The sequence below is a fragment of the Halictus rubicundus genome, chromosome 7, assembly GCF_050948215.1.
Source record: "Halictus rubicundus isolate RS-2024b chromosome 7, iyHalRubi1_principal, whole genome shotgun sequence".
Classification (NCBI taxonomy): Eukaryota; Metazoa; Arthropoda; class Insecta; order Hymenoptera; family Halictidae; genus Halictus; species Halictus rubicundus.
The window spans coordinates 9,123,461-9,149,130 of NC_135155.1; the positions used below are offsets into that span (position 1 = coordinate 9,123,461).

At 38.3% G+C, this 25,670-nt stretch overlaps 5 protein-coding genes and 2 long non-coding RNA genes across 9 annotated transcripts in view; 3 read left to right on the forward strand and 4 right to left on the reverse strand.

Annotated features, from left to right (window-relative positions):
* Window positions 1-14,709, reverse strand: part of Tps1 (Trehalose-6-phosphate synthase 1) — a 47,438-nt gene extending 32,729 nt beyond the window's left edge. For 2 of the 3 annotated variants that reach the window (XR_013082547.1, XM_076790865.1), the window contains exon 1: window positions 4,020-4,772. Coding sequence is in view for 1 of the 3 variants with exons in the window: in XM_076790865.1 (XP_076646980.1) it covers window positions 4,020-4,135 (116 nt within the window). In the remaining 2 variants the exon portion in view is untranslated. Of the gene's footprint in view, window positions 1-4,019; window positions 4,773-14,566 lie in introns of those variants that run through there. The other variant, XR_013082548.1, reaches the window with a different exon arrangement.
* Window positions 4,687-11,894, forward strand: LOC143355761 (uncharacterized). The gene is made up of 2 exons (XR_013082550.1): window positions 4,687-5,169; window positions 11,832-11,894. It is a non-coding gene; the product is annotated as an uncharacterized LOC143355761 (long non-coding RNA).
* Window positions 9,085-11,894, forward strand: LOC143355760 (uncharacterized). Its single transcript, XR_013082549.1, has 2 exons — window positions 9,085-10,858; window positions 11,760-11,894. It is a non-coding gene; the product is annotated as an uncharacterized LOC143355760 (long non-coding RNA).
* Window positions 14,710-14,894: 185 nt separating the features above from the next.
* Window positions 14,895-21,399, forward strand: Zmynd10 (zinc finger MYND-type containing 10). Its single transcript, XM_076791026.1, has 19 exons — window positions 14,895-15,791; window positions 15,923-16,276; window positions 16,345-16,446; window positions 16,540-16,662; window positions 16,838-17,187; window positions 17,302-17,355; window positions 17,468-17,582; window positions 17,844-17,899; window positions 18,170-18,262; window positions 18,563-18,570; window positions 18,711-18,836; window positions 18,948-19,135; window positions 19,221-19,329; window positions 19,510-19,796; window positions 19,864-20,069; window positions 20,171-20,340; window positions 20,402-20,539; window positions 20,643-20,875; window positions 21,075-21,399. The coding sequence occupies exons 1-19, from the start codon at window positions 15,676-15,678 to the stop codon at window positions 21,157-21,159; spliced, it is 2,913 nt and encodes a 970-aa protein (XP_076647141.1). The 5' UTR covers window positions 14,895-15,675; the 3' UTR covers window positions 21,160-21,399.
* On the reverse strand, window positions 17,191-18,639 carry LOC143355758 (endoribonuclease Arlr). The gene is made up of 4 exons (XM_076790867.1): window positions 18,399-18,639; window positions 18,176-18,317; window positions 17,674-18,106; window positions 17,191-17,615 (listed from the first exon to the last, which is right to left on the reverse strand). The coding sequence occupies exons 1-4, from the start codon at window positions 18,481-18,483 to the stop codon at window positions 17,376-17,378; spliced, it is 900 nt and encodes a 299-aa protein (XP_076646982.1). The 5' UTR covers window positions 18,484-18,639; the 3' UTR covers window positions 17,191-17,375.
* On the reverse strand, window positions 21,360-22,632 carry Rps12 (ribosomal protein S12). The gene is made up of 4 exons (XM_076790868.1): window positions 22,473-22,632; window positions 22,079-22,213; window positions 21,660-21,864; window positions 21,360-21,455 (listed from the first exon to the last, which is right to left on the reverse strand). Exons 1-4 carry the CDS (start codon window positions 22,487-22,489, stop codon window positions 21,387-21,389), a joined length of 426 nt encoding a protein of 141 aa, XP_076646983.1. The 5' UTR covers window positions 22,490-22,632; the 3' UTR covers window positions 21,360-21,386.
* A 1,091-nt stretch (window positions 22,633-23,723) lies between these two features.
* LOC143355860 (DNA-binding protein D-ETS-3) lies at window positions 23,724-25,375 on the reverse strand. The gene is made up of 3 exons (XM_076791027.1): window positions 25,330-25,375; window positions 24,901-25,165; window positions 23,724-24,033 (listed from the first exon to the last, which is right to left on the reverse strand). The coding sequence occupies exons 1-3, from the start codon at window positions 25,373-25,375 to the stop codon at window positions 23,724-23,726; spliced, it is 621 nt and encodes a 206-aa protein (XP_076647142.1).
* Window positions 25,376-25,670: the final 295 nt, after the last annotated feature.

Sequence of the window (25,670 nt, forward strand, 5' to 3'; positions counted from 1 at the left end):
AAACAATAAGGACGGAACACGGAAGCTCTACGTGTTACGCTCCGATGTTGCATCAACACAGTTCACGATCTTACTTTCAGTTTCCCTCGGCAGAAAAATTATACCACCTCCGACGGTTTCATATTTTCGCTGTTTCGCAGAGTGCGCTTAATTGCGCCATTAAATTCGCATTAGAGTCGATCGAATCTCGTTTCCTTTTCGCGAAGTGGCTTTTGGGAATTTTTCCTGATCGTCTGCTCAGTCTCGAACGAATCCGTAAAATTGTTAAATAAATATGTACGGTTCCGGGACGAATTTCAGACCCACACCGATATTCATACTTTCGTCATATTTCGGGTAAAAAGAGGGAACAGCTATGTTCTTATTTCGAAATAAAAGGCGTCATCTTGTATCGGAGTAAACCCACCGCGACGGGTCACGAATGACTCCGGCATAGCATACGGAGGGTTAAGAAAATACGATTGCGAATGAACCAAGGCCAAAACAAAATTAAAAGTAAATGCAGGTAAATGTTTATTGGAATGAAACATTGGACAATCATCAGTCATATCGTTTCAGGGCACTGCGCAGCCCTTTAATTTATTGGCAGCGACGTGATCGATGCGGGTCAGTAAGCAATTACTTTCGGGGAATATTTTCCAGTCGATCCGCTGCTCGTCGCGCGTAACAAACTATTATAACTAAATTCGGAACATGGGAAACCGCTAGCATGTATATATTTGACCAGTTGTCTCGCTCGACGCGTCCTCCGAGGATATTTCTATCGACTCGATTACGCAACCGAATAAATTACCAGAACAATCGAATATTCATACGGAACAGCACCGCCAACGTTATCGATCTCGCAAATCCCTTTGCCAATGCGCGCGATCTGCTTCGAAATCGTTCGTGCGACTAGAGAAACCATTGGAATAACCGATTTTCCGTTGCCGAATTATGTTTTTGTTATTCCGAGCGGTGTACGCAAATACAGCTCAGTCAACGATGGAAACCAGGTGGACAAATATAAAAGAAAATGAAAACAGATTTTATGCGAAACAGAAATGTTGTGTTCCATTGACCATGTAAATATTTAATAACTAAATATTTATCTATATAATATATAAATATTCTGGGGCAAAATGCGAACGATTTTAGTTTAGTTTAGTTTAGAGCCGTGGTTTAATTTTTAACTGTTTTAAATTCAGTAGTAAATATTTCTCTGAGATACGAGCAAAATATGGGAAATAATATCGATAATTTCCTACAATTTGTTTGAAGACGAAGTTTCGACTGTTTCGATTTGTAATTGTTTTAAATTTAATGGGAAATACATTTTTGCTGGGACGTGGTAATTCTTTTAGACTGATTCAATTGGTAGAGAGATTCTCTAGTGAAAAACCACTTTTAAGGATTCTATTCGGAAACAGGAATGCATATTTGTCTTGTGGACATAAACTTGTTTTCCGAACAAAATTCTTTTATTTCATATTTTCCCTTCGGATGTCCCTGTACGCGAGAATAAGTGAGCATTGCGAGAACTCCCTAATGTACGACTTATATAACGCATAGACTCCTTGAAATCAACGTGGTCCAAACGCGAGTGCAAACCGAAACTTCCCGCGACGACGAGAAAATTTTGTTGAAATCATCCTACCATCCGAAATGATCACTAAACGTACCGAGCATCAGAACTGAATGTATATTTCCTTCTGAAAATGACAAGATTGAATTTATCTTACGCGATTTTTAACGCAATGTGTGAATAATTCAATTTATTCAATAATTTCAAAGCATCGTTGTAATTTCAATAATTGCGAAATAAAATATCTGAAACGGATCGTTCGCCCGGCGATGGTGATTTGTAACGAATGCGTGAATTAATGCAGAGTAATTAAGTACCGGTGTACAACGGAGCAGGCGATGTAGCATACAACAAAGAGAATAATTCTTGCATCGGCGCGCCACAGCACAGATAAATCTTTTGCGATCGAGAATATTACACGAGCCTGTATTAAATTAATGAACTCAATTTTCGTTGTCTCAAAATATTCAAAATATTGCACTCGATAGCCAAAGTTCCATTAACGGATTGGCAGGAACGTTACATTTTTCTTTTTTAAAAACCGATTTTTAAAGATTGCAAGATATTGTTTTCGATCTACTAAAATTATGAAAAGATTAAAGAAATTCCTAAGGGGCTCGCGGGAATTAATTATGGATAAAATGAACAGGTTACTCGACGTTACAAAAACGTTGGAGTATACTACTTAGGGGCCTGAACCCTTACGCTGGCAACCAAAGATATGTAAGTAATTCTAGCCATTTGCACTCGAACGGTGACCAATCACTGAAAATCACCATAACTCAAATCAATTTTTACTAAATTTGTTCGTATTTAATAAATCGCTGAAAATTTCAACGTGGTATGGGGAAATGTGCTGAATAAACGAAATTCATGGATTCTGCAGTGAAAAGAACTCCGAGTGCAAAGGGTTATGGCTTCAGTGTTTAACCCTTTCCACTCGAAACTATTTCGACTTCAGAATTCAGACATTTCGTCCAGAATATTTTCGTGACACATGTCTTTTCTCATTTTGTCCATATCAAAGCGAGTGTACTTACTCACAAACGCTTAGTAATTCATTAAATGCAAAGACATTTAGTAACGCAACAATTGTTTCGAATTATAGTATGGTACCTCAGAGTCAGTCGAGTGCAAAGGGGTAAGATTCCTTGCCTAAATCTTCATCTTAGAACTATAATCTGAAACGATAGATATTCGGAGTGATTTTATGTTGCTTTTAGAAGAACATAGACAATTATCAAAATTATAGTAAATGAACAGCCGGATATCCGGTAGCCAGCATAGGGTTAATTACACGACAATAATTCGCCTAAATACACCGAATTCTTTATGGTGGTACGAACGGAAGCCAAACGAGTGCTAAGACGAAGGAAGGAATGTAAGCATCGATTTCCATGAATCACCGATTAGCATAACGCTATTCATTCTTATTCTAATCGATTCGGTGTACTACTGTGCACCGTACTACCGAATCACTCGGCGCAATAGGACATGCATTATCGTGCACGTACAGTTGCTCGCGTTAATATTCGAACGCCCTTTAAAACAGAATAACTTTTTTGAAATTAGACCAAACAACCGATCTTTTTTTTTTGTGTAATTAGAAGCATTGGTTTGATAAATGACGTGCAGAAACGATTTTGAAAAAATCGTAGTCGGTAGAAATCACATGAAAAAATAACAAAGGCGCTTTTTAAAACTTTTTTTATTCGAGCCCGTAATGAAAATTTAAAAAATACATTTCGTAGCTCTAAAAGTCAAGAAAGCCATCTCGTGAAAGTAAGTTCGATGAAATTTCCAGAATGTATACAGGGTGGTTGGTAACCGATAACAAAAAAAAAAATAAGTCGAAAATGTAGAATAAACTTTGTTCATTTGGGGCTTCGTTTCCGAGGAAATCGAGTTCGAGAACTCGAATAACACGCATAGGAATAGTCTGACGCGTCTGATCATGACCTACCGGTTCTACTTACGAACACGAAGCACGCGAACTAGACAGATTTTCAATGTCGATTTTCTCGAGAACAAAGCCCCGCATACAAGACTTTTCTTCTATATTTCCTACTTATTTTTTTACGTAAAATCATCCCCTTTCCGGTCGTACCACCCGTTGCCGACCACCCTGTATAATTGACACAACGAAGCGTATTTTTCAAATGTTCAACATAGGCCTTCATGAAGAGGTTCTGAAAGACAACTTCTGTTATTTTCTCGGCACTTCCGGCCGATTGCAATGATCCCAAAATCTATGCAGCAAACAAATTGTTCTAACTTCTGAAAAGAAGATCTCAGTTTTATGGTCCAACATTTGAAAAGTTGTCCGGTGCGATCGAGCGTGCTGTGAAACGCGAATAGATCTGGATTAGCGGCTTCGGATGCGGAAGATAGGGGTGCAAGAGCGGTGACAGCGAGGGGATCGATAAAGCGGCTGGCGCAAGCTGAGCATACTAACCTGGCCTTGCGTTCCAGCTGGCCGGACACCTCGTTCCTCTTCAGCACGAACGGCAACCTGTTGCTCACAACGATCATGCTCCCGTTCGAGGAGAATTTGGCCCGCTCTGTAGACATTTCGTCGATTTTCAATTCCTTTAGTCGGTCCGTGATTGCGGAAGACCACCGGCGTGCGGCGGCGGCAACGCGGAAATCCGTGTCTTCTCTTCCTCTTTCCGTTCGCACGAGAAGGCCTGTACGCGCGACCGCCGGTTCAGCAACGACTGCTAACCGTGTCGCGTGTGTCGCGTGCGATCACGTGCGTCTCTGCGAAACCGAAGTCGAAGGAGAACCGCGAACCGGGAGTCGCTGGCTAGTCTGTCAGCTCGATCGACGAATAGTCAACCGATCGGTGCTCTGTCAGTCTAGAGCAAGTAGAGAGAGTGTCTCTGATCGACGCGCGGCGTCTCTGTCCCGGTCTGGTGTCTCGTCGGTTTCGTGCGTGTTCCGGTTCGTTGCGAATATATCTCTTCGAGGGTAACACGTCGACAGGGTGCGATAGGACGAGCGCAGAGAGACGGATTACAATAGCAAGGTACGAGGAAGAGCGAGAGGGAGAGAGAGAGAGCGAGCGAGAAAGAGTGAGAGAGAGGGAAAGCGAAGAAAGTGGGTCTCGAGTACGGACTTGAATGAGGATGACGACAAAGAGGAGGAAGAAGAGCAGTAGTAGTAGTAGTAGTAGTAGTAGTAGTGGTAGTAGTAGTAGTAGTAGAAGAAGAAGAAGAAGAAGAAGCAGCTGGTCGATTGGTTCGTGTGAGTGTGCCGCGGTGCGTGGCCGAAGTAGCACTGAAGTAACAACGCCGCGTTCCCCTGAGTTTATTCGAGTTAGCCGTAGCGAGGAATTGGTCCAAAGTGCGCTCTCTCTCCGACCGTATCAATGACGGGGCCGCGACCTTTTGGCCACCCACCGGTTCCTCCTCGTGCACACCACCACCCCAGCCATCGTCGGCACACGTAAACAGACAGTCGCCTCTTCTTCTTCTTATTCGTGTCTGGTCTCCGTCCCGTCGCGGAGTGTCGTCGCGTGTCGTGACAGACGATCAGGGTTATCGCCGACCCGTTATCTAGTAATTCCCGGATAACACACGCTGCTAATGGGACGGCAAAGGCACGTACGTTGTCGTTGTCGTTGTCGTTGTCGTTGACGACAGCTGTACACGTTCAACCGCCGTTAGACTGTCAACACTTCGATCGCAACTTCGACTTCGCCGCGAAGATCGCCCGGCTCCTTCGTCCTTCGATCTCGATCGCGAAAACCAATGGCCATCCGGCACCGTCAACGGTGAATCTACGGTGTCGAACTTAGGCGACCGGCTGTCTGCCGATCGTCTATCCGGTTTCTTTATTTCATTTTTTATCCAGACCGGCGCTCAGTGTTTCGATCGATGTTAACACATTACCTACCGGCGATTATCTCGTAATTTATGAAAGCCCATGATCCATGGCTGAAGAATTTTTAAAGGATCCTTCAACAGTAATCTCAATTGTGAACCAACAATTTACCTCCAGTAACGACGTCGTCTAAATTAGAATGCAAGACAAAATTTCCGAGCTTCCTTTTACTATAACTACTGAAAATCCTGTTGACAGGACACCGGTAGGTGAAGTGTTAATTAGCCGGACAACACTCGTCATTTAATTTCGTGAAAAACAGATGCTGATCACACAAAGTCTAGACAATAAGGATATTAATATTTCTCCTGTCGGTATTACTCACAAACTATGCTCAACCGGCATTAGCATGTTGAATTAACATTTTATTACATTTCTTGAGGCTGTTCTTGCATGTTCTTGTTTAAAATGAATATGAAAATCTTGAAATGCATTTTTCTGATAGAATCTAAGGTACGCTTGATTGTTTCAATTAACTGTGTCAATTAAGCGGAGAGATCCATACGGATTAACTTGAATAAAAAATAAGAGAGACTTGAATAAAAAAGAAGAGAGTTTTGTCCAGCTGGTACCATTAATCGCAACACTGTGCGGTGCAACGAACGAGGAAGAGACACGGCACGGTGGAAAGGGTTGCGTTAACTTCGGTGACCAAGGTCTTGGCAGTAGAGTATTGAACTTTATGCGAGTTGGCGTTTCTTTAGGCGAATTCGAGGAATTTGGGGTCAACCCTCGTTCGCTCCTCGCCCAAAGATTCTACCATTTTCCGGATACCGTACAAAACTTTATTTCTCCGTTACTGTATACTGTAATCTCAGATATGTTTAATCAACATTCCTCCACTGAACCCCTTACCGTACGATCGTTTTACAGCTGCAATAGCGAGACATACTATTAGAAAATAACTATAATAATAGTATTGGGTTGTCCGGAAATTTCGTGCCGTTCGTCTGTAGGTGAAAACAAATGGTATATGTACATATAGTCTAAAAGGTGATATTTCAGGCATTTTCAGAAAAAAGTTTGATTAGGATACATTAATTTTTGTTAGTTTTATACAGAGTGCATTATAGGGGGGCATTTCATGCTTTTTTCTTCCAAAAGCTGTTGGAGCTTGGTTGGGATGTGCTACCCCATTCACCCTATTAACCAGACATTGCACCCCCAGATTTTCATCTCTTTAGGTCAATACAAAATTCCCATAATGACAAAAACTTTAACTCTTTGGTCGACATAAAAAAACATATTTAAAAGTTTTTCGCCGAAAAACGCCAATTGCGTGGAAAACGGAGAAAGACTATGGAACAAAATGGCACTTATGATAATTCAATAAATGTATATCGAAATTTAAATGTACTGCGTTTGAGTTTCCCTTAAAAATCGGCACTAACTTTCCGGACAACCTAGTATTAGAAAATGCTCGCAGTGTTGGGGGTTAAAAATATAAAATGAAGCGTCGTTCGGCTCTACTGCTATCAATGCATAAAGTTCAGCAGTCTTCTTATTATGCTTTGAACGGATTCAACAAGTTTGACCGACACCGGTACGCTAAATCTTGCATAATTTCTTACTAATTTCTTAAATCACGACGGAGTTTTGAGGCGTATTTTTTAAAACTTTAACCAAAGTCACCATTAATTGGATTTCAAGAAAGTGGAAAGAACCAAGAGACTAACATCAAAATAACAAGTATACGCCTCCAGTGACACACTCTATGTGGAGATAACGAAAATTTCTCACTTTTCTAAAAACACTAGCACAATTAGTAAATGAATTTTGATAGAAACTTTTCACTTACGGGTGAAGAAGTGGCCAGACATAGTTATAATACTTGTTTGTATCATCGCGTTTTTATTGGTCTACGAGCACTTCGATGAAGGTTTTAAATACCAACGTGAAAGTTGATTTTTTCATTGTTGAGCAATGTTAGTTAGTAACTAACACTAATAGTTACATATATTTTCATTGGGAAGATTTCCTCGCTATGTCCACAATTTTGGAGAAAGCGCATAGTACGAGGTACAGCGATAAGTGTGTAAATATTTTGGTGTTTCAATGGGCAAAGTGCAACCAATGTCAGAACTGTGTTGTCGATCAGTGTTTTCAGCGGGCAACGCGACGGCCTGTGTCGGTCAGACTCGGTTCCAGCGAAACTTTTCCGCGTGTAAATAGTCTCCGCAAAAACCCAGGTCGGTGATTTCAACGAACTTCGAAAATGAAAACAATATTATACACACCGATGCCGTATGGAGTCATAGAAGTACTGCTATATATCATTTACCCTCTTATTTTTACAAAAACGAACCTCCTTCGTTTTCGTTCTTCTTTGCTTCGACAAAAATTTGTTCAATTTATAAACTATTGTTTGTTCGTCGCTAAATTACACACACGTATCTGTTGTGTCTGTGGCTATAATTGGAAGCACAGAATGTATTTTGCCATCGATATCTACCGATGGACTTTAAAAGACATAACAGTACCAGTCATCGACTTCCTGTTTTAGAGTTTAAAATGGGGCAGAAATACGTCATCGGTACCACGAGAGCGTTAACAGTTCGATACCGATTGATTGTTTTGTGGCAACTAGGGACACGATAATTAGCTTGTGATCTTTGGATATAAATTATGCCAATCTGAATCATAATTCCTTGTTCGGTTTATAAACAAAGTATATTCGTGCGTGAATCACTGGAACTGTTTACGAAAGATTATTGCAGCGAATAACAGGAGTAGAGATATTATTGTTTAGCATATGCATAACAGCGTTATTTAAAAATATGATATAGGCAAATACTTATTGCTCGGTCTTATTGTTCGTAGATTGACGAGGGGCAGCCTCGTAGTGTGAATCACCGGTTTGTGCGAATTTAATTAATACGCATGAAATTCATTTGATGTTAAAATTCTAATTAATAGACTCGAATATACAATCTAGACACTTGACATTTAACATTTCTGCTTAATATTCAATTTTGCTTCGAAAACGTGGTGGATCAATGCCTGTACTATTTTGTCCTATCTTCCCTAATATTTATTAAAAACGCAATCTTTTGCCCTTGTTACCCTAAATGTTTTCAAACAGATATAAAAAGAGTCTTTTAAAAACACGATCCAGTACATATAAAATACTAAATTTCCAGTCGAACAGTATGACTACCAATTACCGTCCATAGAAAATAAAAACTGAATGGCTTCGGCTGTGTAGCGAACCAATACATCAGCGACTCAGGATTACGCTGATTCAACTGTCTTCGTTTCATGAAGAAGTTCAACCACTTTTTTTTGTTTTCTAAAAAACGTTCGCTAGTTTTTCACAGATTTCTAATCTCGTACGTTTTCTATACTTTGTCGTATTTGTTCCGAGCCGATCAAAGTCGAGGCGGATAGTGATTAATGGCCGTGATTACGTAACGCCGCGCATACAACAGCGAGAACGCGTGATGATAGGCGCAGAATTGAACGCTCGACAAACGAAATTTAGGGATATCTGACAACCGGGAACAAAGTGTAGGTATTGTTCCGTCGTGACGTCTCATCCGGGTAAATATTTAAGGTCAGCTTTAGCGACGTTGCTCGCCCTTCCCCCATTTCCGAGAAACAAACGAGATCGTGCGTAGCGGTGCATTTGTTCTATTTTGGTCCGGAGATTAGGATAGCGAAGCTAAAGTAGGTACCAGTATTTTTCTATTCTCCGCCGTTATCTACAGAAACGCTTGAAAAACACGATTGACGCTTCAACAATTTTTCTCGCTCTCGTCGGAAGTTGTACGTGAAAAAAATGCGCGAGCATAATCGGAGAATATTATAATAATATTCTTCGACTATTATGATACAGCGCGGTTCATATTTCTAGACTGAAATGTTTTTATTAGCGCAGTTGACTCGCATGAAGCGGCAGCCACATTTATAGTCCTCCAGCGAAACTGTGCCGCAACTACAAAAGCAAATTAACATGCAGCTGTATCGCAATAGTCGAGGCAAAATCCAATCTAACTCATCCGGCAGCGTATACTCGGCTTTCGGACAAGTTTCGGCTCTTATCTGTGTCTTGTTTTTCTCACTTCATTTGCCCCTCGCTGTCCAGTTGACAGAATAGTAAAAATTAATACAGCGGTAAGATAAATTGTTCGTTCCGCAAGTTCGTTCTTCGAAGAACTACGATAAACCGTGATAAATTCGAAATAAGATTACACTCGCGTCGGTCGTAACTAACGGATCGATATGCGAATCATACTATTTATTCAGAACCGGCGAAAAGTGTGTCAAATTGATACGAGAGACGGATGGGTGTTAAATCTTCCCCATTTCTTAATCGACGCGAGTTCTACGCTATTTTCGAAGGTGACATACATTGGCAGCAAATTGTCCATTAAAAATTAATTTTATTATCGTAAAGATCAAAAGTACAGCACAAGCTAACAAAACTTTTAGATTGCAGATTTAATATAAATCTTCGAAGACATTATACAGCAATATTGTTATAGTATTTTCGACCAATTAAAATTATTAAAAGAACAAACATATTTTCATCCGACTACAGGTTCTCACGACTTGGAAAATTTTGATTTTGGTAGAATCGCGGAGACAGCAGATCGCTAGAGGCAAACTGACGACGGTGACGCGGCGGGCAATAAATTTCAATCGTAAAACGGCTGAAAGCGCATGACCGACACCGCGGAAAAAATATTTACAATACTTTCTCGCGAGCTAAATCTTTATCGGGCGCACGGGTCCGGGCAATCTCGAAATTTGGCCGCGATTCCCGAGAAATCGCGGCTTTATCCGCCGCACAATCGCCGTCGCTATTTATTTTATTGAATAATCTGTACCGAAAATGGGAACGTAACCACGAGTGTTTGTTGAGACCCTCGCGCGTGTCGGTTGCGAAACCGACCGGAAAGAACTCGAAACGACCGGAGAAACGAGAGGACGGAGGTGGGGGAAGCATGAGCGTACAAGGGGACGTTCCCTTTTTTTCGCGGTTGCCGGTCGAACGGCATAATGACGCGTAATTGTTCGAACGGAGCGTGTCAAACGGCCGTCGGATAGCCTAATTAAGACGCGTTTTCGGCTCGTAAACTTGTAAATGAAAACAATTCGCCAATTACGATGGAGAAATCGGGAGCCGGGAGGAAGAGGAGGATTCCTCCGGCGAGATCGCGCATTCGCGGCACGATCGGAGGGGGGATCGAAACGTTATCGTCACGTTATCATCACGTGTTAGTGTTAGCTAATAACAAGCCGAGACGGATAACGAAGGAAATTGGCACGCGTCGCGCACGCGGCCGCGGAAAAGAAGGATACCCGGGTAATCGATTGGCAAAAATTATTCAATCGAACGAATCAAAGTATCCATCATTGTAATTATTCATATTTTCAATGTGGAAAATATTTCCATTAACGATAAAGGTAAATGCAACGATAAAACTTGTCGTCACCCCTAAACGTTCAGAACTTTTTCATGGCAACGTTCATACAGCGGAGAACAGTTTCGTAATGGAAAAATTTACCTAGAATTGCCTCGGGAATCACCCCTTTCAAGACGGTACGACATTTTTGGGACACCTTGTATAGTTACAAGTAGACTGCGGATTTTGTGCGTTTATAATAAAAATGACTAGATAAAGTGCAGAATAGTACAAACATTTAAAGAATTTAAAAGTACTGTTGTATCAGTTCGAACTGATCGAAATTATTGAGAAAGAGAAATCAATGTTTATACAACTCCTATATCTTGCAATAAAGGGCCAGATTATACTAGGCAAGTTAGGCGCACAGGGTCTGTAAACCAAATTCTGCCGACAGAATTTATTTACCCTGTTTTTGTGTCTAGCGTTTATAGACCCTCTGCGTTTGGCCTGTCTAGCATAATCTGACCCTAAGCCTGACACTTTTTATTTTTCATGGAAATCCGCCGTCCGAGCAACAACACGGTAGAAGGCCGCCGATCCGTGGAACAATAGCAATCTTGACAAAACGACCCTGGCAGCGTACCGGGTAAAAATCAGGAACGCGAACTCGGGAAAATAATGGCTGCATCAGCGTCTAAAATTATTTCGACCCGTTACAGCGTCGGCCGAGATAAAACGGTATTTTTCGATCATTTTCGCGACCGGAGACACACCGTTACGCAACGAGACACTAACGTTTCCCGTTCCGCGGCGAAATGACGCACAACGTGTCCCCCAACTGTCTGCCGCTTGCACCTCCTTATCAAATTGTCGTCAACGTTGCAGCGAATTCGCATAATTAGACTAATTCGGGCCCGTCGATGGCCGGAAGAAATCGGTTTGACTCGTTTTATTTTTAGAAATATAGCTTGGTCGTTAACTGGATCGGAATTGAAGGGGCTGTTGTAATAACGAGGCAATTCCACTTTCAGGTGGTTTCTGTGATACTGAAACGATGCCTTTGGTGTACCACGCCATGGCTGTTCGCTCGTTTGCGGCAATAAAAAGCGACACAAGACATGGGCAAGCTCAGTGTACAATGTAACTTGACACTTTCTTTTTGACCTCGAGTTAAAGCTCGAGCTTATTTGAGGACTCCAGTCTCGAGGGCGCAGTTTAGACATCCCTGTTCCAGGGTAAGTATTATACGAAATCTTTTAGCCCTCGAATGGCCAAAAATAATTCTGGAAAAAATAAATAATTATTCTTTATTCATTATTTCTACAATTACTGAAATTATATATATACATTCCTAAGCGAAGGGTCAAAGGTTGACCCCTCATCGGCCACCCTCGTGTAAACGATTAAAATATATAAATAATTTAAAAGGTTGGTAATTATTTAGAAAGTACCACTCATCTCCGATTTTGATGAAATTTAAATACGTTATGCAGCTACACATTTTGAACAACTTTTTCCTTTTTCAATACTGAGATCCTGAGAATCTGAGACCCTGTTTTCTCTCATCCCCACAACGTGTTTATAAAACAAAGTAAACAGACACCGCGCCGGAACAGGCTTACGTTGTCACGGAGCGTGCAAGTATGCGGAAAATTCAATAAAGTATTAGCAATAGTTTTTTGCGAATATCTCAAAAACCAAAAGCGACCCCCCGATATTGGAACAGGAAGAAATTATTCAAAATGTAGAAATCCATAACATGTTTAAATTTCATCAAAATCGGAGATAAGTGGTACTTTTTAAATAATTACCAAAAGATGTAATATTTAATATTCTCTCACAACTTTTATTTGAAAATTATAAATCGGTGTAATAACGCCCCGGTGATACTTCTAAACAAATTAAAATTGTGGTTACTTATTTGTTTATAATTGAATTTTACTATGGCTATTTAAGGAATTATTAACATAAATCCATAGCTGTGAATCATCCGTTTTTCAAAATTATTGAATAATTACCAGTATGTAATGTGTCAATGGAACAAACGTTTGGATACTAAAAAATTCTAACACGAGGAACCCTGCCATAGTTGAATTTCCAACAAGAGCTTTTTTTATTTAAATCAATAAGAATTATTTAACACGTAAATCTGAACAACTTTGAATATTCTGAACGTTTGGGCGACTCCCGATTGCTTTTGTTCTGGTTCGAAGTGCATTTGTTAAAAAGACGCGGTCCGGTATAAATAAGTGCAACAATTGAATTAACACTTTGCCAATTGAAAGCCTATTTACATGTTCCGCGTGATACAAATGACTAATGGATACTATAAGCAAAACTTGAAGCATAGGGAGAACTCTATTCCTCGACTTGAAATATAAAAACAAATATAAAAACAAAAAATGTAGCCATTTTTATCTTCCCAGGTATGAATGTCCCGGTGCTAAGAATGCAGCGAAAATAATAGTCCTACATTATTACTCAAGCAGACTTTCGAATAACATACTGTATTCTCCGATATATTGTGAAAAGAAACAAATGTGGTGGGTTAAAAAGTTCCAGGGAGGAAAATGGCTGCCTTCATACAAACAGGTATTTAAACAAATTCATCTGTCTCGATCTATCGTCTATCATCTCTAAATTGATTTCTAGTTTTTCTTTATTTTAATTCGTAAGAGCGCACGACTAACTACTGTTTGCGGTTTCGGGTGCCTCCGCACGACTTCGGGAAAGTTCGTCGAACCTCGTGACAATTCGGCCGGCATGGCATGGGGACAAAAATAAGCGCGAAATCGGTGAATTTCTTTAGCTAAATATGAATGGCTATGAAAATATAGCGGAGAAAAAGTTGCAGCCACTTGATAAAAAAAATTAAAATCTAATCATTTTAATGACGCCACATATTTAAGTCAATATTTCTAGAACATCAATAATGCTCGGCTGCCATTCGAAACTTCCACTTGAAACGTTTGTTAAAACGTGCCTCAGACGTTTGTCAAAACGCGTTGTAAACAATAATAAATCTGACTAATGACTAAACAATAATAATAATAAATCTTTACATATAATAAAAGAATATTATATGTATGACACTTTAAATACGATATAGCTGAAAAAGTAAAAATACATACTTACTCAGATCTCTAGTGACTTCAAATAAAATTTCAATGTTGCCACAACGTTGTGTCGCGAAATGTATTTAGAACAGAAATTTCGATTTCGTCATTTTCTGATGTCATAAAGTAGAAGGAAGTGGCAGTACCACGTGTACGAGCAACGTATTTGTATGTTACCTAATTCGAGCCGTTGCACCATGTTGTCAATAACACATTGATACGTTGTTTTAAGATGATCTTACATGGTGCAAGGTAAACATGGAGGTTCATGACCGGACGAATAAAATGAAGCAACTAAGTATAGCGATTGCACATAGAGATTTAATCAATGTATCTATATAAATACATCCGGTGAAACACACAAAAGGAACACCTGATCCTCGTCATAGAATTATTTTCGCGAACGACAGTTGCTGTCGGATTTGTTGTCACCTTGAATCGTGTAACCGACGAATGACCGACGTTACACATACGTCGAACATTTTCTATCCGGAATAGAGAACACTTTCGCACAGCATCATAGACGCGTATACAACGCGTAATGGGGGTGATAGATGAGTGACGCAAAATGATTTTTAATTAGCGTTCTATCCGCGAGTTCGCGAATCTTGACCTGCGTCCACAGAGGCAAAGGCGACATGGACACCCACCTCGAAAGTTAAGGTACTCCTCGATTACTTTGCGTAGGTACCGGTTTGCGAATGCACCGAGGTCTGACAATTGTCGTTGACAAGAATTGCAAGAACCTTGATGATACTACTCGCGCACTCACATGTATACCGGCAATTCTCCAGTGCTTGCTAGTGTTTTTGCGAGATGTTCTTTCGAGAAGGTACCACTGGTAACTGGTTCTTTCTTCGCGAAGATTCGAACAGCTGAAATTGCAGACCGAATCGATTGTTCACCTACAATACTGACCGGCAACTAAATAAGGAGTCTAAGAAAAATCCCTAGCGCACACCTGGAGACACACTTGTCTCCATTTCAATCCGAAAACCACTCTCAATACCTAGTACCAAGATTCTCTTAAACGATTATTTAATGAGTAATAGCGCAGAAATTAGCATAACACAAGTAATTTAGTCGTGAAATGATCGAATTTTTATTTTTATTAGATTCTGATATTTTCACTAGTTTTTCCTTCATTCTGTCCATTGTTATAGATTTGCAAACTTCTTACAAGGTTTCTAATAAATAAATATTTGATTATGAATGATTACTCATTCCGAAAGAATGCGCATTCACTCGTGTATTGTACATGTTTGGAATTAAAATTTCAAATTGGCTACACTGCACTTATTGCAACCACGTGCAAAAATTTGCATGTGTGAGGCTCTATTTACTTTTCGATAGCAAACAAACACTATTACTATTATTGAATGTTTTATAAGTATTTGTCGATGCCATATTACAATTTTACGGATAACGTAGATCACTATGCCCATTATTTTGAAAAAATAGAAAATTTAGATTTATAGGTATGTTGAGGCAGTTTAGGGAATCAAGGTCCGAAGACATTTTGGACAGGACTGTACGTATCTGGCATATATCAACACAAATAAACCGCACTTTTCACTATGAGTAGATCTGTCAGTGAAAAGAAAGAATTTTATGAAAATTAAGCAGAAGTAAATCTATAAGTTGTTGGGAGAATTGAGTAATTAATATTATTAGCAAATCTGTGTCAATAATAATAGGTTCAACATCAACCTAAACAGTTTGGTTCAGAATCTCTTGATTCGGAAGTTTTGTCATAAAAATGACTATTGCTATATGCTCAATTTGCAAGGATAATCTCATTGATTCGGATAATATTTATCACACTGAATGCGGTCATGTGTTTCATTACCATTGTTTAGGACAATGGCTTGAACGGTAAACAATTTTTTTTATGTAATAAAGAAACATTGAACTCACAACACAATATGAATGCAGAGTAGATTTACTTCACTATATATTTTAAATTGTGTTACAACAATTATTACGATGTGCTATTTGATTTACAGATCAAAAAGTTGTCCACAGTGTCGGGAAAAAGTTACCCGCAGCAAAATACATAGATTACATTTAACGCTTTCTAGCAATCAACCTATTGAAGATAACTCTGGTTCCTTGAAAGAGAGAATACAAAGTTTAGAGTTTAAAATTCTGTTAAAGGAAAAGGATGTACAATATTACAGCTCCAAAAATATTACCTTGGATAAACAGAATGATGGTCTGAAAAGAGAGGTTCGAAAAGTGGAAAGCGAGCTTAGGAAACAAAGTTCAAATATATATGAATTAGAAATGCAACTTGAAAGTTGTAACACCCTCAAGAAAGAACTTACACAATTGAAGCGTAAAATGGAAGAACTGAAACCGTACGTAATTATTATTTATTGTATCAATGTGATATTTTTATCTATTTTTTTGTTATTGTCTGTTTCAGACTGGAAATATTATTTAATGCTCCTGTTGGTGATGTTATGCGAATGGTGGGAGACACTAAAGACTCTGAGACACTTATTAAATACATTTCTGTTTTAAAGAAGTGAGTAATACACATTTATTAAATTATGGTATTATTCATATTTCTATTATTGTAATGTATCATTACTTTAAATTGCATTCGTATAATTCATAGGGAATTTGTTGAGAGCATTAATAAGCGCAAAAAATTATGTATGACAATTAAGAAATGTCAGGAGGATCTTGCCAAGGCTGACTCAAAATATGCGTCTTTATTGGGAGAGCAGTCAAAACGAATGTAAGATATACAAATGTATATTTCTTAAATATTAACACCTGCGGTTTGTGCTTTCTTTCTCATTTGTTTTACATGCGCAAAAGAAAAGGTAAAATCGTTTAACGAAAAGCAAAAATAAACTTCTTAAATACATAACAACAAGCATAAAGCTCTAATGTTTGAATATTTCTTGCAGGGAATTAGAAGAACAATTAGCATTTTCAGAAAGCAGAAATATGGCTTTACAAAAGCGAGTTGAAGAATTGGAAAAAGTATTAGGTATTAACGAAACAAATAATGTACCGGAAACTCGAGAAGTTAATACTGAGAACAATGATCACGATAAGAATGACGATGATGTAATAATAAAACCACCTGAGGTAGTGATCAAAAATAAAAATAAAAATCGAGACACGTCGCGTTCAAGCATTACGTCTTCTAAACGGAAAGAAACAGAACTTTCTGAATATACTATACCAAAGAAGAGAAGAGAAGATACTAATGTAAGAAAACAATCAACCATTGATAAACGCAATATAATTGACTTAACATAATTAAAAAATATTACACTTCCATATTTCAAAACAGTTTCGGGTAGATATTCATGTTTTTAGAAATAGGTGTGATATTTTTGTGTGATAAAACTTTGTAATATTACAGTCTTAAAATATGAGTCATCTTTCGTTTTCCCAGAAAATAAAATACTCTACTTTCGTACATTGTAATACTGAATGTTATTTTTCCTGTATCACTGGAAAAGCAGTTCCAACACATGCTTTCTTATTACTCTTTAATATGTAAGTTTGAATACTGAACTGCGAACCAGTGAAAGAAATTCTGCATTTCCTGTTTGGTCGTGTAAAGAAGCAAAGTGTGTACAGTGCCACTTCCAATTCCGGCGTTGTTCCAATAAACATTGTTGATATTTTGCGTCTTCCATTGTAGGTGAAGTACGTTTCTAAAATAGCAGCTCTCTAAAAGTATTATGTAGTTTGAAGATCACTTTCATTTTTTGTTTATATTTATACCTACATCATGAAACTCCTTATTTCTGGAATATCCAAAGTAGTTAATTTTATTTGCTAATTCTCCAAAGTAAAAAAATATCCAGTTATGAACTCCTATAATACCTTTCCTTGGCTTTTTTTCACCTATAAACACATGCTCAAATCCAGAACTACTATTTATCCCTTTGCCCCTAGAATATGGATGAAACCATATCTCTTTCAGAACATTTTTATGAACATTCAAATCATCTGTAAAGAACCCTTTCACAGACAAAAAACGCATGACACGTAACATTGCGTCTGCTCTCATTAAATTATTAATGAACTCATTTTCTTCTTCATCCTCTTCTTTCGTTATAATTTCTGATTTATAAGTATCCAGTTCATAATTATCAAATAATTTTATGAGCGAGCTTGTTGTTGGTGTTACCAATTTTTTAGGTAGAATATCGAATAATCTATAATTATATAAAAAGACAAATTCTTGGTATGCAATGACCTAAATGAAACTAAATTTTAAGATGTACCTCTCAGAAGCATTGTCAGTAAAATTTTTAAAAGTTATCTGTCCCTGATATCTTGTAGAAAGATGCTTGTACAAAGTATCAGAAGATGTATTGAATATTTCCTCTGATATATTTAGTAATTCTGCATCGTTTATCACTACACCTGGAGAATAAAAATTATAACAGAATGAACTAATTAAAAATTTGATGTGTATAACAAATTTATATATTTATTTGTAGTTACCATTCGTTTTACAAGTTGTTAGATGGTGCGAAATTATTATATTTAAAATGATTAAAATATAGAATTTCATCATTTGGTAGAGCATTTTATAGGATACACATATGTGTTAGAGGTTACATACAACATACTTCTTAAGGATCAACAACATTGTCGTTATTAAATAGATAAAGAAGTGTCTTTAATTGCTTGTTGAATAAAAACTTTATTGCTAATTGTTACTATCTCAATTTCTTGATAATTTACGCGTAAATTTTACATGCTAATGTCATAAATTCTATTCAAACTGAAGGTCATTTAAAGATCACAGTATAGCTGGTCCTTGAATCCACCTTGGCATCAGCTACAATGCTATCAAATCAAAGATACATATTGTGCCACGAGGGTGACCTTAAAAATGTCCAAGTAACCTTGACTTTTTATCAAAATCAGCATCTTTTGGTAACATTAAATATATTGCAATGCGTTTTCTCCGATTCAAAACCGATTAATTTGTGCTGAAAGTACTTTGAACACTGTGCGTCTCCTAATGAAGTTAACCAATGACTGACAATTGATTGCCATCGTCGAGGATACCGATTACGAAATTTTGTTTACAAATGGTCGACCTTCGTTGACGTTATCCCTTCCCTGATCGTAAAAATGTCAAGCCGCAAAGAATACATAATTACACCATGGGAAATCGAAGCTTATGTACAGAGTTTGCAAACATCAGAACTAGAAGATATTGGAACAAAAGGGTAAATTTTATGTATCCATGAATAATAAGCATATTTTCTGCAATCATGTACCTCCCACTATTTCAATGTACACGCACATTTTTAGATGGTATGAATTTCATAAAAGACTAATGCTATTAAATCAACAGAGCGTTCTAGAAATTAGTGCTTTAAAAGAAGAGAGTGTCAAGGAATTGTTTGTTTCTTACAAAAAGGTATATCAAATATTTGCTTTTATGATTCAAGCATCTGATCACGTTGGTAATTGTAACAGCTGTCCACCCCACTTATTCCGTTATAATATAGGAGTGAATTGAACAACTATTATAACTACGGGCGCATTTCAGGTGTCATTTTTTAAAAAACGAACTATAAGTGTCATTTGAATATTGTAGATACCGATTCTTATATACGAAGCAATTCAAATCCATCTATGGAAACACAATGGATTTCCTCTTTTGCTACGCATAAATTCTGAACCGCAAAATACATTTATGCTTTTTACTGTATTTTATCACGAAAATTTAGCTGTCTCTTTATTGGAGAATGTACTGTTTCATTGCGAAAGCGCGGAAACTATTGACGACTCGGCTCTTGATCTCGTCGATTACGCGCTTGTATGCATTTATGGAATTGTTGACCCACACTCTAACGAAATTTACGAAAACGTGAAAACCACCAAGTAAGTCATCGTCAATTATCGAAATTCATTATATTTTTGTAACAATGGCTAATGATTTTATAATTAGCTCATGCATCGAAGAAATATTAGAACGAAAGAAAGAACTCGAATTTGACATCGGCATCCGTTGCATTTCGATTCTTCGTTATTTGGCAGAATTCGCAGATAATTTACCACTTTCCGTTTTATCCCGATTATTGTCTACACACGATGTGCCATATTTGCTTGCTCAGCTAATTGAAAGTCGTCCGTGGATCAAAGAAAATGCTGACGGTAATTGAACCTACAGTCAGTCTCATAATGACTGACAATTATGTGACTGACTGTGTATTTTGCAAGAACGAATGAATTTCGATAAAACCGTAAATTCTCAGGTGAGAAAATGATATATGACGGTTCCTGGAAGAAAATAAAAGCGGGCGAAGAAGAAAAAATTTCGAAAATAGAAGGACAAGTTTGGATTGGTTTACGAGAATTACTACTTAATCCAAAGAGCGCGCCATATTATGAAATTACCGATTACAGGATATCTCATTTGATGAAGGTAGTACTTCGCGTAGCTAAGATTTGAATCGTGAACAGAAAGAAGTCGTTTTCGAAATTAGTTACAGAAATATCTACACGAAACTGTGCTAGATCAAATTTCACCATTGCTCGAGTTAAAAAGATGGTTGAGTTGCATAAGCGTATCGTCATCTCAGTCTAAAGCACCTCGGCCGCCGACCGTTGAACTCGTGCCACAGGTTAGACGCAATTGAAACTTTCAATGAGATAATGACAAGAACGTTTTTGAAGTTAATATTGATAAATTGTTCAATATTTAGTAATTATCAATCTGTTTAACAGATAAGAACGTCGATCAATGAAAAGTATCATAAAAAATGGAAAAAATTAACGAAACGTCAAGCAAAATTGTTATTCACATCGAATAAAGAAGACGTTCAAAATGCAGCCCAAATTTTGAGTGACGCATACGACTTGGATAAATTGGACTGCATTGACATTAAAGAGTGCTGTGTGTGTCGGGAAGTGGCGCGTAAACGTTGTTCCAAATGCAAAATGGTTTGGTATTGTGGAAGGTAAGAATATTTTCTTTGTATTATTCTTCAAAAGAAGAAACTTGAGATTTACCGACGGTGACAAGTCGCAATAGATGTCCATCCTACTCCACTCGATCACGTTCTGAAACTGGAGTGGGGTGGACAGCTATTATGACAGACAATGTGGTTCTTTGCTTGAAAAAAAGAAAGAGACACTTCAATTAAGTAATTATTATAGAGAATGTCAAGTAAAAGACTGGGAAAAACATAAAGTTATTTGTGATAAAGTTACAAAAACAGAAGAATGCAAACAGCAAGATTAATCTGAACGAATTTAAATACAAAACCGAATGTTAAGTATCTGTAGTTGTGATTTTGGTATGTATGCTGATAAAAATTTGCATTTCGATTTAATTTGTAGTTGAAAAATAGTAAACTGTTTTTTAAGTTATTCTTCCGAGTTTACATGATATGTATTCTACGAGTAAGAATAAATAAGATCGAATGAACTATACATACAATATTATGTAGAATATTTTATTAAAAGGTCTTAGTGTACAGAACTTTGTTTGACGTATTCCATCACAACATCCTTTGCAGGAGTGTCCTCCCCAAAGTCCTGAAATTAGACAATATATTAACGAATGAAACAAATTTTTTAAAGAACTACATAACTATTAAAACAATAATTGAAGTCAGAAAGGCATTACAGCATGGAATTGTTTATACGGGTTCTCTCAGTAGAGGGAGCCAATAGTTTCATCATATATATAAAATATTTAAGACCGAACATAAACTTAAGCATTGTGTCAAGTATTCGTACCTTTATGACGACACAGGAGCACCCAACAACTTTCCTAGCTTTGCCAGCGCTGTCAATTTTGCAAAGTCCAGCCCATTCGCCAAGTTTCTTATTATTATCTACCTTAATTAATGGGATCTGATGTTCATTGCACAAGGCTTGAACAAGTTTTTTGTACATAGGTTCGTCACAATTTTCAGCTAAAATGCAGAGCATAGCTTGCCTCCTAAAATGCAAGAGATGAAATTTATATAGTAATTTGATATTTCAATGAACACTTGTAACAATAGATTCTACGCAGTTCAGAAAAGGTTGAAGACAGCACTATTTAGTTTTTTGTAACGGGTTCTTCTCAGAAGAGGGAACCTGATGTATCATCACATAAAGAATTTTCAATCGACAAGCATCAATGAAAGAAGGAAATAAAACTCGAAACGTACTTGTCCAAAGCTTTGGCTGCTTCATGCAGGCCATGTACAACTCCATCATGAGTTAGAGCATTTTTGAGAACCTCTTGAAGGGCTGTGTTTACGTCGAGTGAACCTCCCGCTGCAATCGCAGGTGCGACATCGTCACTAAAAAAGAAAAAGCAAAATAAAACGTTTAAGCTATATTGGTTGTTTGCAAATGGAGTATTCAGTTCTTGACGTACGAAAACTACAGGTTATGTGCCGATTTCTTAGTACAATGTTTGTAAGCTTTCAAAACCACTGTAGTTCTCGCAGTAAAATCGGTATATGTTATACATGAAAGAAAACTTATGATTTTCGTATTAGAAATTTTATTTAGTAGGATGAAAAACGTGTTAAACATAACAGTAGACAACATACTTACTTCTCTACGTCCGACATGTTTCTGATGGACCGGGGAGCTGAAATAATGAGAAAATGTTAGTGGTTATGCCTTCGGGCTTACATATTGAAACTTTTTCACATGAAATATATATCGATGGCAGTAGAATATCCGGATATCTAGCGCATCGCCACGCGACGTGCTTCCATTTACCTTTTCTCACGAAGAAAGAGAAATGGCGCTCATTGAACCACGCGGTCCTTTGCTTGTGTCTGCGACGTTCCTGATTGGTCGCGTAATTTACGCACGGCGACACCTACACGATGCTTCACGAACAATATCGGAACATGAACATTTTTCGGATGTCGACAATCAAGATTTTTGTAAAAAACTACCTTATCATAGATGAGGTACAGAAGTAGACGAATCGTTAGTGCATATCGTTTAAAAATGTTTGATGTTCTCAACAATAATTATTGTTGCGGTTACTCTTAAAAAGAGCAATAAAAAGGAAACTCTGTTAAACAAAAGAGGTTCATGGAAGCAAGCAAACCATTGTACTATATTTTTCAATAAATTTTTATTCGTCATAGTTTCTAAATCATTTATTCGAATAATTTTCATAGTAAACGTTTTGCTTGTAAACTGTACAGTACATTTATTGAGAATATTTTCGGGGACGACTACGTTCTCTATCTAGCGGTATATTTACAGCGACTTTAGTATTACAAATAAGAAGTATAAATATCGCAATTTACGAATTATAATTATTCCGTATGGAATAAATTTCACGCTCCTAATAGACAACCTTGTTTTCGGTCTTCCAAGTATTTCACTTTTCATTATATCAAAGAACGGTCACCGTGTTGTCAAAGCACATCACTTTTTAGATTGCTCCGTTTTCAGAATAGTGATGTGCATAACTTACAGTTGCGTCGATTCGCAACTGTATCATACACATTTCGCACGGGAAGCTATTTCATAGAAAAGAATAGAAAAGAATTCTCCACTCGACGGCTCTTCGTGTTAACATCATACAATCTCCAGTCGCTAACAATGAGAGTCAATGAAATCGTAAACAATGTATTTGCTGCAAAACTGAGCAGACATCGTTTAAATTTTTTAAAGGAAAACCTGGCATTAAAATCACAACTTTGCGGGGTTGTTGGGCGAGAGGTTTCCCTTTCACGTAACAAAAACCTTGTAAACGAAATTCGTTCGGCGGTCTAACATGAATGTATCAGACTTATCTCCATTTTGTAAACGAGGCTTAACTGTAATCAATATCTTATGTTACGTAGGCGGAGAATATCGGTGATAAGGCCAACAATAATGCGGAGGGGGCGGTGGTTGCGGCGGTGGAGCTGACGGTGGAACGGATACCGATGGATGTTGCGAACCTGATGCTCCTGTTGGATACAAGTGGTGAGTGTGATGCGAATGATGAGGATGACAATTTGCGCCTGTACCTCGGCTCGTCGGGGACGATTCTAATGTAACGCCAGCCTGCGCCTGACAGGCCATCATCAGCCCGTGGAAGTCGAATTTGTAAGCGTAACGCTTCCCGTGGACCTTCGTCATTATATTTTTGTCGTAATAGTACCTGCAACATCAAACAACTATTTATTAACTTTAACAGAGTCTTAGGAAAAACCATTCTTCGAAATGTTTAGCTTTGATAGAATCAGCAAAATTAATTTGGCTTATAGTTTGGCGAAATTATGGTGTCGCATTAATCCAGAACTAAGAATGAATATTGTTTTTGACTGATGATTCGAGCGAATCAGATTAGCTAGAGGATCTCTTCGAGTATACCTGAGTGCTCGCGACAGTTTGTCGCCGTAGGTCATTTCTAAAATTCATCTAATTTCAACAGGCATGCAGCTTAAGTGTTCGTTCACTGGGTAGGTCATCCTGTCTCTAACAAAACAGAAATTAGAAGGAGCGGCGGTGCAACTTACTTACGGCTGATCGTTGTCCGTGCACATTCAACGATGATCATGCGAGTGAATCGGACTAGTTAGAGTCTAGCTGCTGGAGGATGGCTTCGAGTTCATTTCTAAAATGTATCTAATTTCAACAGGCATGCAACTTAAGTGTTCGTTCACTGGGTAGGTCATCCTGTCTCTAACAAAACAGAAATTAGAAGGAGCGGGGGTGCAACTTACTTACGGCTGATCGTTGTCCGTACACATTAAATGATGATCATGCGAGTGAATCGGACTTGCTAGAGTCTAGTTGCTGGAGGGTCCTTTCGAGTTCATTTCTAAAATTTATCTAATTTCAACAGGCATGCAACTTAAGTGTTCGTTCACGCGACAGGTCACCTGTCTCTAACAAAACAGAAATTAGATGGAGCGAGGGTGCAACTTACTTACGGCTGATCGTTGTCCGTGCACATTCAACGATGATCATGCGAGTGAAGCGGACTAGCTAGAGTCTAGCTGGTGGAGGGTCCTTTCGAGTTTACCTGAGTGCTCGCGACAGTTTGTCGTAGTTCATGTTCGGCTTGCTCTTCCGTTCGCCCCATCTGCGCGCGACCTCGTCCGGATCGGTAAGCTTGAACTCCCCGTTCGAGCCCTCCCACGCGATGCAGGTGGAATTCGACGAATCCGAGAGCAGCTCCAACAGGAATTGCCAGAGTTGGACCTGTCCGCCCCCAACCGCCCCGGAACCGCCGGCTCCAGTTGTCGATCCAATCAGCGAGCAAGTCCGTTGCAGGAGGCTGAACCTCTCTGCGAACAGGAAGCAGAAATACGCATGCACCGAATCCGTCGAGTTTTCTCTCGACTCCTCGAGGCGAGGTCGATTCCGCGGAAAACAGCGATGGTCGGGCTAGCGATGGGAGCGAACACAAGGACTCGAACGTGTGTAAATAACTTCTTCTTTTTTCATTGACGTGGAACCCGTTTTGATTCTAACGAGGGATGATCCTGAAGGGACATCGCCAGATCTTAATACTAGACTTGACCAGACTATTTTACATTTGTTTCTTATTATTGTCAAAGTAGAATACCGTTTATTAAATCGTTGACTACAAATAGTTAACCCTTAGAACTCAAATGGCAATATATCATCTTTGCACTCGTTTGTCGCCGCTGAGGCGACATTTAGCAGATGTTTACAAAATTTCGGAGTGCAAAGGGTTAAGTATTTTATGAGATATCTATCGTATCAGTTTTATATCCATAAAACGAAGAAAATCGGATAGAATGGAAATATTCTAAGTCGGTAAAAATG

Excerpts from the sequence above, each read along its gene's own strand:
- Zmynd10 (XM_076791026.1), top strand. The coding sequence starts at position 15,676 with ATGACTATTGCTATATGCTCAATTTGCAAGGATAATCTCATTGATTCG. Across the intron at positions 16,447-16,539 it reads TACATTTCTGTTTTAAAGAA|GGAATTTGTTGAGAGCATTA; the intron begins GTGAGTAATACA and ends TATAATTCATAG. Across the intron at positions 17,583-17,843 it reads GATATTTTGCGTCTTCCATT|AATATGGATGAAACCATATC; the intron begins GTAGGTGAAGTA and ends CTTTGCCCCTAG.
- LOC143355758 (XM_076790867.1), bottom strand. The coding sequence starts at position 18,483 with ATGCTCTACCAAATGATGAAATTCTATATTTTAATCATTTTAAATATA. Across the intron at positions 18,107-18,175 it reads ACTGACAATGCTTCTGAGAG|ATTATTCGATATTCTACCTA; the intron begins GTACATCTTAAA and ends ATATAATTATAG. Across the intron at positions 17,616-17,673 it reads GAAATAAGGAGTTTCATGAT|AGAGCTGCTATTTTAGAAAC; the intron begins GTAGGTATAAAT and ends TAATACTTTTAG.
- Rps12 (XM_076790868.1), bottom strand. Across the intron at positions 21,865-22,078 it reads GCAGCCAAAGCTTTGGACAA|GAGGCAAGCTATGCTCTGCA; the intron begins GTACGTTTCGAG and ends CTTGCATTTTAG. Across the intron at positions 21,456-21,659 it reads GCTCCTGTGTCGTCATAAAG|GACTTTGGGGAGGACACTCC; the intron begins GTACGAATACTT and ends GTCTAATTTCAG.
- LOC143355860 (XM_076791027.1), bottom strand. The coding sequence starts at position 25,375 with ATGTCCCTTCAGGATCATCCCTCGTTAGAATCAAAACGGGTTCCAC. Across the intron at positions 25,166-25,329 it reads AGAATCAAAACGGGTTCCAC|AGAGGTTCAGCCTCCTGCAA; the intron begins GTCAATGAAAAA and ends TCCTGTTCGCAG. Across the intron at positions 24,034-24,900 it reads AAACTGTCGCGAGCACTCAG|GTACTATTACGACAAAAATA; the intron begins GTAAACTCGAAA and ends TTGATGTTGCAG.